This window comes from Phaethon lepturus, unplaced genomic scaffold (assembly GCF_000687285.1).
Source record: "Phaethon lepturus isolate BGI_N335 unplaced genomic scaffold, ASM68728v1 scaffold24999, whole genome shotgun sequence".
Lineage (NCBI taxonomy): Eukaryota > Metazoa > Chordata > Aves > Phaethontiformes > Phaethontidae > Phaethon > Phaethon lepturus.
The window spans coordinates 447-12,805 of NW_010566018.1; the positions used below are offsets into that span (position 1 = coordinate 447).

At 34.5% G+C, this 12,359-nt stretch overlaps 1 protein-coding gene across 1 annotated transcript in view; it reads left to right on the top strand.

Moving 5' to 3' along the window:
- The first annotated feature begins 129 nt into the window (after window positions 1-129).
- The window catches only part of SOX6 (SRY (sex determining region Y)-box 6), a 66,043-nt gene continuing 53,813 nt past the window's right edge, over window positions 130-12,359 (top strand). The window contains exons 1-4 of the mRNA XM_010295368.1: window positions 130-144; window positions 1,985-2,134; window positions 6,026-6,206; window positions 9,047-9,237. Coding sequence (XP_010293670.1) covers window positions 130-144; window positions 1,985-2,134; window positions 6,026-6,206; window positions 9,047-9,237 — 537 coding nt within the window. The remainder of the gene's footprint in view (window positions 145-1,984; window positions 2,135-6,025; window positions 6,207-9,046; window positions 9,238-12,359) is intronic.

Genomic DNA, 12,359 nt, shown 5'->3' on the forward strand with positions numbered 1-12,359 from the left:
AGGCCGGCAGCCAGCCTGGGTCGGCCCACCACACTATGCTGCTTGCCATAATTGACTATCGACTTTTATCCTCTAAGAAAGACTGAATTTTGTAGAAAGAATAACTCATACCTCACCTTTTTTGCCCTGATGGCTTACCATCAGGTAAGGTAGAAGGAAATTGTTTTGAACTTTAGTCGATAAACCTGGATGTGTTTTTACACAGAATTCCCTTCCCGCTCTTGAAAGCACAATACTCGCTACATTAAGTACTAAAGTTTTAGTCTACTTTTAGTAAAATCTAAGTCATCTCCCCCAGATAGTTGAAGTAGATGTTAAATAGGCTCCTAATTAAAAAAGAAAAAAAAAATTAATAGACAAATTACAGACAACTGAGAAAGCCATTATAGTCTTTGGAGTTTGTCTTTAAATTGTATTCAAGTTTATTTTATTCTCTCTTTCATAGTATGGTGCCTGATTATTTCTGAGCTGAGAATATGCAGGCTTTCAGAGTTTGTGAAGCGTACTTCTTACTCTCACATAAGCATAGCATCCTATTAAGCAAACAGACTGATCTGAAGAATATGCTAAAGGGGATAAGATCCCAGTATTAGAGAAAAAAAACCAAAACCACTTACTACTGTATCCAATACTTCATTTTCATTCTCCAGGACATCACTGAAAGCTGGGAAATTTGTCTATTTTCAATTTTTCTAGTTTTCTAGAGCAGGAAAAAATAGTACCTTAGCCAAAATATTTAAACACCATTGATTTCAATATATTAATCCTTTCGTAGCCTCTGTGTGCTATTGAAAAGGGATGGCAGCAAACAAACAAACAAGAGTTTTCATTTGTCACCCAGAGTTCTGACTCTGCCCCTCTTTCACACATTTGTCTAGCCACTGAGTCACTGAGCTTACAGTATTGTGTAACTTTCATTTCTGTGGAGGCTTGTTATATTAGAAAAATTGTTCCAAAGAAAGCAACAATTATGACATAAGCACATCTGGCTCTTGCAAATGATTCTTTATTAAGCTTTCATTTAATTACATGTGCTGAAAGGTCTGCTTTTGATTACTGTAATTTTTTTTATTTGTCCATCTGAATGATAGTAACGTTGGAAATTACATACAAACCACCTGGCTTTTTTCTCACTAATAAGGCAAAGTTTATATAGATTTATGTGTAGATGAGGGATTACGATCTTCTCTGTTTATGGTAGAAGAATTATTGCTGATACTAATTCAAGGTGAGGGTTTAAATTTGGCCACTGGAAAGAAATTAAACCTATTTGGTTTTGTTCAGTAAACATTTTAGATTGGTAGGAATAGTTTATTTTAATATACAAGTCTTTTATTATGTTTCAGTTAAACTTTTTCAAAAGTTCCATGAGGGTGTTTTTGTATTTTTGTCATGATTTACAGAAATTTTTAAGGCCTACATTCCTATTAGCATTTATAGAAGTTATAACAAACACTGTACACCGAGATGGAGACATACCCTGTTGCCTATTTTAACTTTCATTGTTATCTAGAGAAGATGCAGCGTTGCCTTTCGGCAGCAAATGATTCCCATGTCAGCTCCCAGTAGAGGTTCTGGAGTTGGTGGGTAATTTCTGGGTAAGAAAGAAAAACTGGGAGCTTTGTTGGTTTTGACAGGGGCCTATACCTATTTTTCATAACCAGCCTTATAATTTTGCCTTTTTTTAAATATTTGGACACAGATTAACATTTTGCTCTTTACAATTATCATTATTAACAAGAAGAAAATAAAATCAGTTAAAAGTCAAATTAAGATAAAAGATATTTGTGTGGGGGATTTTTCCAGCCTTTTTTTTTCTTCTTTTTGAAAATAGCAAGAAGGGAAAAGCCATAAAGAAGAAAATGCTGAAAAAATCTATAAATCCTTTAAGAGAAGAAACAGCAGAGCAATAAAAATTACGTACATTTATAGCTTTTTTTTAGGAATTTTGCAGGAATGTATTGTATATCTTCTTGTCTTCCAGCAACTATATGCAGCTCAGCTGGCAAGCATGCAAGTTTCTCCTGGAGCCAAAATGCCATCTACTCCACAGCCACCAAGTACGACAGGGGCACTCTCACCCACTGGGATGAAAAATGAGAAGAGAGGGACCAGCCCGGTAACTCAAGTTAAGGTATTTTTCTGTAAAGAAAAAAAGTTGGTGTCTGAGCAGGACAGTGAAATTAAATGGTATATTTAATTGTTTTACAGTTGGAAGTTGAACCACATGAAAGTTCTTCAATATTCAAATAAAGTGTTCAGTTTTAGTGCTGTATTATTAGTAGAGAGAAGGGAAAAGAAAGTATTCACTTCTTGCTTGTAAAAATATCGGGCCTCTTCCTAACACAGGCAGCACAACAGATTCATCAGTAAAACATGGTATTTTCAAGATTTCAATTTGTAATCTAGTAATGTGCATAAATGGCATCCATTTCATGAATTGTTTCAGATTGAACTTTTGAGTATCTTAAAAAACGGTACTAACATATTTTTAGGGCACGAGGGAGACTGTAGATCTTCTAATTATTTTACAAATCTCTAGCAGTACATATTGTACACTTTTGGAAAAAGCCTCATATAAAAATAAGATGTAAGTCAGGACTCCGGAGAAAACACTGTGTCACTGCAGATTGATTTGACTTTTGCTGATTTCACACAGCTGCTGACAACCGGGCTGCTCCTTGTTGATTTTGCGCCACTGCTGAATGCTCATGCCTGCTTATTCTCACTTGCTTGGAACCAGGCAGCTACAACATGGCACTTGCCAGCAGCTTGAAATGAACATTGTGCACCCCTTGAAATCTGTGGTGTAGCTACTACCTTTGGGTGGAACTGGCTGGCTTTTATTGGTGTGTTCTCCTGTGGTTCTCAATTTCATAATAACAAATATGCTGAGAAACAATGTACTTCAAACTGTAAAAAAACACCAACATTCAAATGTTTTACCAATTTCGATGATAGTGCTATAAATGCAGAACTATTAAAATAGATCTAAAGAAGGCATATAGTGACTTTGTGGGGGGGAGAGAGAGAGAAAGCATTTTTTTTGCTAGCCACTAACACCTTACAGTCCTTAGCCTCAAATCAGCCTGGGAAGATTTTACTCACTTGAGGTAAGGGTTTCTTTTTTTTTTTTTTTTTTTTTTTGACATGAGAGTAAAATATCGTTTGTTTTTTCATTATCATCAATCATTGTGGTAAAATGTGGGTGAGTAGATATTTCTGCCTGGGCTGATAAATTTCCATGACACTTTTTTGCTAGGCTGAGAGTACTAATAAATAAAAACTATTCCATTATGGACAGATCTAACATTTATTTAGCAAAACGTTCACTTTACCTAACTGTGGATGTGTATTAGTTCAATATTTTGCCTCTTGTAATCCAATGCCAGGCTTGAGAGCAGTCAGTGAAATTTACCACATATGCAGAGTTTGTTCTGGTCAATACAGAAGCCACCAAAAGCAAAGCCCAACTGTTTCAGCAAAGTTGCCATAGTATAGTGATACCTGACACCAGTGATTTATGGTATTGAGAATATACTACCGACTACTTTAATGTGAAAAAGTAATTTCATAAGTGAGTCAGCCAAATGGATCTACACCAAACCAAACCTTTACTATATGAGTAAAATTTTCCCTGGTTAAATTCAAGCACATATCTCCTTGAACCAAGGCCAATACCATTCCAGCTTTGTGGCCAGCTGAGTCCTATTACAGACTTGACCACATGCAAATTCTTGGGGGTTTCCCTACATGATTTAACTTGAATGGACTGTAATACATGTTAATAGAAAAGAAGCCTTTTAATTCTTATTTTTATTAAGCACACTATTGCATTGAAAATGTTAAAGATAAACTACAAGGGCTTCATGGACAAATACCAATGGCTAATGAAGGAATTAATTATTAGTATAAAAGCACTCTAATAAACTAGTACCTATATGCTGTCTTTACAAACTGTTACCTTTATAAGACATGACAGTTTTGATGGTCATGCTTTGCGTAACAAATCCTCTATCTTTTCTCTGTTTTTAAACAGTTGTTTGTATATACTACATGTATTATTTATAGAATTAATGGAATTCTTTTACAGGACTCAGATCTTTCAAAAAGTAATGATATTTTTTTTTTAAGTCAGTGACCAGACTGTTTCTAGCTTTTCGGTTGCCTTGCAGAAATGAGAATGCTGTCTATAAAGTACAAACAATCAGGTTCTGGCAGTGTTTAGAGGTTTTTTTTCAGATGATCGTATCAATACTAGGAAGAAAATTATTTAAAAATTGAACATGGCAGCCTAGATTCATATGTGTACATGCTCACAGTATCTAGTCTAGCAAGCTTCATAGTCTGAAAGGGCTCTGAACTCTCACAGAAATGTATTAAAGCCACTTTGTATCTGTGCAAGGAAACAGCTTGCATGTAAACATGGCCACAAAGCACAAGAATGGACTATGTCCCATATATCATTGTGTTTCTGCTTTCACTTGGACTCTGAACAGGTGTGGGCATTTGTGCACACTGCAAGGTCAGGAAGAATAAAAATGTCATTCAGTTTTGTGGAAACAGTTTAAAACTGGAGACATGATGGCATTATAAATAACCTGTTTGTTAAATTTTCCTGTTTAGTGCATTGCGTATGATCAGATGTATTTTGCTAAATTACTGCTTGACAGTAAGGAGAATGGAAAAGATGAGATAATGTAGTGTATTATTGTGTTCTGACATATATTTCTAAGCTTTGAAATGATCAGTGCAGTGTTTTAAAATGGACAATATTCTCTCATATCCAGCATAAGTCTGCTTTGGGCATATTTTAAATGAGATATCTGTCTTACTGGGCTCTTTAATTACAGAAAATCACTGTTTCGCAATTTTCCAAATGCTCTGTCTTGCTTAACATATTATGCAAAAGGAACAAGCTCAAAGAATGGGAAGAAGGTTACACTGTGAATATCTACCCTGATCAAAGAAATTAATTGCTTGAATGACTCTTCTTCCAAAAGTTAGGATATTACTGAGATGGACTTATTCTCCTGTAGCACTGAAACAAGATATATGTCAGAGAGAATTTCTTCCATAATTGCAGAGGAAAAGTATCAAAAGATATAAAAGTGCTGATACTAGATTTGCATAACCTTAAAAAATATCCTTGTCTTTATGCAAATAAATATACAGATACACTAAAGGCTGAATGCATCAGAAATAACCACAGAATACAGAAATAATTACAGAAGTATCAAACAAGAAGCAGAATACCATTCATGTGAAAAAAATTCTTGATTTTACATAAATCTGTCAAAATACATGACACATTTGAATAATAAAATATTGTAAAATACACAAAATTAAATAGTAAAAAATAAAATATATTTTGAAATGCATATAGTACACATTCATTACCATAGTAAGTAAAGGAATTTTAATTCTGTGAAATTCTTATCTTCTATTATGAGGGAACAGCATAGATCATTTTACTAAACAAAACGTGCACTCAAAGTAAGATGCATGGAATGTATAAGTTAGCAGCAGCATTAAATGTGGGCCAAAGAACTGTCAGGGCTTCCAAATGATTCTTTCATAGAAGTACTTCTGATTCCTTAGTTTCTAATACATTTAAAAATAAGCTACATAACTTATTTTTATAGTGCCAGGAACTTTGCAAACAGAACCTATGCAAAAGCATTACTGAGCTGCTGGAAATTTTAAATAATTCTTTGTAAATGCCCTAGGTTAATTTAGATCTCTGAAAACACATTAGGAAATTAAGCTGTAATGTGAGCTAATTCAAATTTTAATTTGGCAAAAAGAATGATCCAGCCACATAGTTAATGTAAATAGAAGCATAACACAGAGAAATTAATGAGGTTTCCTTTCGTTGAATCTTAAAGGAGGCAGATAATTAGCTTCTTTTGTTATTATTGCTGGAGAATGTAGTATTGTCTTCAAGGTGTAAAGTAACTGCTGCTTGCAAAATGATGTGTTCATTTGTCTTTTCCTAATAATAATTTACATTAAACTCTTGTAGGATGAAGCAGCCCAGCCACTGAATCTTTCAGCCCGACCCAAAACAGCTGAACCTGTCAAATCCCCAACATCTCCAACACAGAACCTCTTCCCAGCTAGTAAAAGCAGTCCAGTCACAGTGACAAACAAGAGTGGCATCCCGAGCCCGCTCGGTGGATCTCTGGGAAGAGGATCCTCTTTAGGTAACTAATCTGTCCTGGGTAAAGGAGAAAACTGGCAAGTTTTCTACATGAAATCTCAGCTTGGGCACACTTACTTCTGAATTAAGTATATATTTGTTCCTACATTTCTGTTTAAACGGAAAAAAGAAATGGCAGGAAAGATTTTCAAAGAACTCTTGAATGCCAAGGTTTTACAAAAGTAACGAAAAAGTTGCGACACTGATATGCATCTACAAGAAATACAGCAAATAAATACATAACGTAAGACATATACATACATACAAATATATACACATAAGTAAATAGAGATGCATGTATAAAACATATAAAAGAGGTTTGTGTGAGTATCTTCCCCAGACATCCATTGGGTGTATACATGTAAAGTTAACTTTTGAATTTGCACCTCTGGATTAAACAAACAAAAAAATATCTTTGCATGCACATAGACCCTGACCAGATACTACACGTACACACATAATGGTTCATGTGATTAGTGTACATGCGATGCAACACTGTAACATACCTTAAAATAAACAAGTTTTCAAGCACTTTATTGAACCAGGGTCAGGGAACATTCAGTATCTCAATGGCGTACAGTAAATGAGAAGCCAGGCAAGAAGGTAACTCCAAATGTGGTTTTCAGCTATTTAGCATTCTAGAAGAAATCTAATCCTCTGCATTCTGGGTATTAAGTTCATCTTACAACAACCACATGCTGAATAAACTCTTTTTTTTTTAAACAAAGACGGAAAGGCTTCAGTCCAGCCAGTTTATTTTATTATCTGTTAATTTTATTATTTGTTCATGTTTTTATTATTTGTTCACCCATCTGTCAAGATTTTGTTAATTTATATGGTTGCAAGTAGGGAATTTTTGACCTATTTATTTAAGATTCTTTAATTAAAAAATAAAGCTTATTAAGTAATGAAACAAAATTGATCTGAGAACTATGTATGAAGACTACCTTAACCTTAACTACCTTTAAGAGCTGCAAAATGTAGATGATCAGCCCTAAAGTTCAAATAGTAAATTGTAACAGTGACTAAATACTTACTACAGACCATTTATTCACGATCAGTAGCTCAAGTGTACTTGTAAAATATATAGAAACACTTGTGAATAATGAACAGATACATTAAATACATACATTAAATGTATAAAAATTATGATTTGTTTCATTTCCAAAACACTTGGGAACATCATGATCTCTGAAAGATACTTTCTGCAGCTAGCTAGATATTCTACCTCTCAATTTATTTCCAGGTACCACCGCACTTTCTAACATTAGAAAGTGTCATATCAGTTTGAAACGACCATTCCAGAGAAGTGGCTAGAGAAGATACACCTAAGGTGTGAATATTTTTTAATGTAAAGTCATAAAAACTTTTCCTCTCAATCTTTAAGCATAAAAGAACCCCAGGAAATATTGTCAAAAATCAGGAGGCAACTTGGGAGGTTTTTCTCCATTTTTACAATAAAATTAGGTGATTGGAGGTCTAAGTCTCATTAAAAGTCATGCAAATGTAGTTCCCAACTTACTTAGGCTCTAGAATGGAACTTCTTTGCTGAATCAGTTCAGAGCATTGGAAATTCTACCCAGCAAGAACCATGGTTGTTCTCTAATATGTTACTTTTATTTTGGAGAGAGGTGCTTCATTCAGACAGAAAATATTGCAGTTCCATCTAAAACATCACAGTTTGCATCTCTTCTTGTCTAGACCACAGTATTAAATCAACCGTTTGTTTCCCAGGATAAAGCATGAGAAACCCTTAATCTTAACCTTTTTTATTTTAAAAGAATTCAGGGTCCTTCAAGGTTGAATTTGCTATATTTTACTCATCTGAACTTCAACGAAGTTAAAAGAATATGAAAATTATCATTGAAGGAGAATTCCAAGTCAGCCTGTTTGTTTTTGTTTGGTGTTTCATTTTTCTTTATAGTGGACGGTTAGTAAGTACACAAATCTATCAAATTCAGAGCTTTTATAAAAGACATTTGCTTGTCAGGCAAATGCACAGGTCATGCACAAACCTTGATTGCTCAAAATTTCCTAGCTAGAATGTATATACACAAATCTATCCATGAGCAATATAGAGGATACTCCTATGCAGGGAGGATCAAGTTAAAGATTCATTGCAGCAACACAAAACAGAGGCACAAAATAATTGCTGTCTTTTGATCTCAAATCAGAAACTGTATCTGGGGTACTCATCTTTGCCTCTAGCATGCATTTTAAGATACAACAGAAATGTTTTGTGTAAGTTTGATGCATGTTTAAAAGTTTCTCTTTCTGTCCAGGGTGATAGAAAGAAAACCATTTTTTCTGTCCTGATTTAAAGCTTTATATTCATGTTAAGGTAATAAGAACCTCTGTCCCCCAAAGTAACTGGGTGCTCTTTCTGAAATTGAAAGCTAAATGTCTGGAGTGATGGTTCTCTCAATAAAGAAATTCTAAAAATTGACATGGATTTTCATGGCCAAGTAAACAAGATTTCTTCCTCCTTCTTTGTTAAATTTATTAATTATTATTAATACTTCAAAAGCTTCCCACTTAAGCTTCAGAATATGTTGTCTTAAACACATATTTAGCTTTGAACTTTGAGTCCATGAGTATGTTCAGATACGTCCATATCAGGGCATGCCAAGACTTCAGTGGTTGTATTTATAACAGCAAAAGAAGTGCACAGGCTTATCAATCACTGTTATAGATTAATTCAGCCTTCAAACAGACAACAATTGCTACTCCTCCTTCTTTTACAGATGTTAGTTAGGTGCGGCTCTAACAGTATGAGAACTGAGTGATTACCCCGGATTCTAATTTGGATAATTACCTAAATAAAGTGTTTTTTTCTGTTTATAGATATCCTTTCCAGTCTTAATTCCCCTGCCCTATTTGGGGACCAGGACACCGTAATGAAAGCCATTCAGGAGGCTCGAAAAATGAGAGAGCAGATCCAAAGGGAGCAGCAGCAGCAACAGCAGCCGCATGGTGTTGATGGAAAATTGCCCTCTCTGAATAACATGGGTCTAAACAACTGCAGGAATGAAAAGGTAATGTCTCCATTGCCACAGAGTCTGTCATTCATTCTTCTTTTCCCTGCAAATAGCTTCTTATTTTTATAGAAAATTTGTTTTTAGAGCTTAAACACACCTTGTCACTTCACAGCGCTGTGCTACAAACTTCTCTATGTTTACATGACAGCATTCAAAAAAACAGTCCTGTGCACTCATGTGATTAAGCTGTAAGCATGCATATAACAATGTGGAAAATGAATTGGTTGAAGCTACAATTGTTTGTGGTCACTAGATTTTGAACTGTGCTTTTGAGAATGATTGGATTGATAAATATGACAAAAAGGCCAGTTATGTACTAGTGTGGTCAAGTATTACAATGCTATTGAATGCATCTGAGTGTGCTTGAATCTGTGACTCAGACGCAACAAAGTATTTAGGCTCAAAACAGTGCTTTTGGCTCTTAGTTTCAAAGGAAAATTAGACATTAAAGTTCTTTGTTGAATCTTGGCCGTAGTTTCCAAACGCTAAAATGAAATGGGGCACCACAGTAAAACGGTAAATGAGAGAAACTGATGAGAGAACAGGACCAGCGCTGGACTGAGCAGGACATCATTCAGTTTACAAAATAGCAAGCTGGGATCATATCCGAAAAGTGAGGAACGGTTTCTATCACACACACGTTAAGGACCAGTCAGAGGCCGAAGAGGTCTCTTGGAAAATTCTTTGTGTTGTTCTGCTCTGTGGCCTTTCCAAAGTCTACAAGAGCTGCTCCAGGAGCAGGTCTCTCTGTGTTTAACAGAGCCAGTTAACACTGAATCAGGTAGTTGGCTGAGCTATAAGGCAGCCCTTTTGATGAAGAATGCTTCTCTGTTACCTTTCCTAGAGGTGGCTTATGCTGCAAAAAATACAGCACACAAATTATTTTTCACCACTGACACAAAATCAGTTATATGCCACAATACTTATTCCAGATAACTAGAAAGGGAAAAATATTATCCCAGTAATCCCTATGGCATTGGCAAATAGGAACAGTTATGATGCAATTTAGTAATGAATGAAAACTGACATGTTTGTTAGCCTGTAAAGCAACTAGTGTTTCAGACTATTTGCTGCAAAAAAAAAATTTAAAAATTGAAAAACAGGTAGGTTTCAATGCCTATAATTCATTCATGAAAATTCTGTGATATATCTGTGTATTAGAGGGTAGGGTATGTATCTTGGGGAAGGCAGGGAATATTATATTATAGTCCAAAGACTAAGAGGAACTTTTAGTCCAGGTTGAGTATAACACACAGAAGAATATTAAATATACCTTAAAATGTGAATTTGATGATACTATGATCTTTTCTCAACCCACAAGGAATACTCAGTGAGCAAGTGGATTGTTGCAAGCCACAGGAAGGCAAAGAAATGTTGTAAACAGACCCATCAGAGATTGATACATACCTTCTAATCTACATTTTGTATTTTTGCTTGATAGGTTTTTACAGTACTCAAAACAAGAGAAAGACTCAGTGTCTATTAAAAAGATTTGTTAAACTGTTACCACACAGGATTAACAATGCTTTTAGAAGTCAAATTCAGAGGCTAACAAATATTTACTTCTGTGAGTGTTAGTTTAAATGTCAGCATTGAAAAACTCATTTAATACAGGTTGATACTATGAAAAAATACATAAATTAATAACTGATCAAGCAGGCCATATTCACACAACACTCTAATTGTTAAGTCAGTGTTTGTCTTAACTAACTAAGCGGTAGGGTACTAAAGCCCAAGTTATAAAAATAAAATAAATATCACACCTATGATCAGTATTAAGAGTTTATAAAATTATGCTTATTTTAAAATATATTAAATGAGTTTCAGTGGCTTGACATTTTAAAATATCTAATACACTATAAGGGCTATTAAAAGAAATGTTAACATTTTATTTGACTTGAAAAGTAAGTATAAAAATGGCATCCATTTACTTATCAGGTCTACTCCCTGAGTATTTTCAGTACCATATTTATGTCTTGTATTTGATATAACACTTTTCTGTTTCATCTCACCTTTTAAAGCAGAGTCAGTAAATATTTCAGTGAATAATCGGAAACTTCTTTTTTGTGCTTGTTACTAGCAATACACATGTTGATGTACGACTTCCAGATCGAGGTTATATATCAGGCAGTCAGAGGAAAAAAAAAATTTTTACTTGCAAGTATAGCAGAGTCAATTGGAACTCTTTAACACATATAAACAACATCATTCTCAAATGCCTTCTTTTACAGAGAGACTCTTCACGATACACTTGCAAGTTTTAAAATCTGAGAATAAAATCTCTCATTGCCCTTATATAATCCTGCTGGGTTTATTTATTGTAGCATGTATGATAGAGTGAACCATTATGGCAGGAAAAAGTTGTAATATGTACTCTGGTTTTACCTTTGGTATAGTAGTCTGTTATCCTTGCTCTGTAGATGCAAGATAAGGCAGCGTTTACAAAATAATAGGATATTAATCAGTCATTTTTAAATGACGATATATCCCCACTCTCTATCCTAAAGAAAATAAAAGAATTAAGTCAGTCATGAATACTAAAGGAATGCATTTATATTTTATAGCAAGTATAAAATACATTAAAAACAGAAACAATCTTTGCACAAACAGAATTCTAGAATACTCTTCTTTCCCCCTTTACCCTCTGTCTTTCAATTTTTACATTATGGTATTTTTTTTTTACTTTAAAAATGATGGGCAGGATGATCAAAATGGGGGTTGGAGGGAGGAATGATAGATTACATCAATTAGAAAAGCGTAATTTTGAAATAGTTGTATGCCAAGAAGGTTGTGTATAGTTTCTGTCATAATCCCAGTGAAGCTTTGATAACATAGTTGCAGTTTTGGATTGGTTTCTTTTGAAGAATCAGGACCCTGTGTTTTCAGGACCAAATTTTTAGAAATTGGCTTCAGGTAATTAGACTTGTATAAACAAGTAGCTAGAAGCCGGCACCAGAAAAAGATGACAAATTAATTGCCTGCAGCTGGTTTAAAAAAAAGCTATTGAGTTCTGGTCAGTTACTGGTCTTCAAGTACAGATAGCTGGTAATAGTTTGTTGTGCAAAGGATTGCGCTTACAAAATGATGTACATAGCTTCAAAGACTGGGCTTAGGCCTTT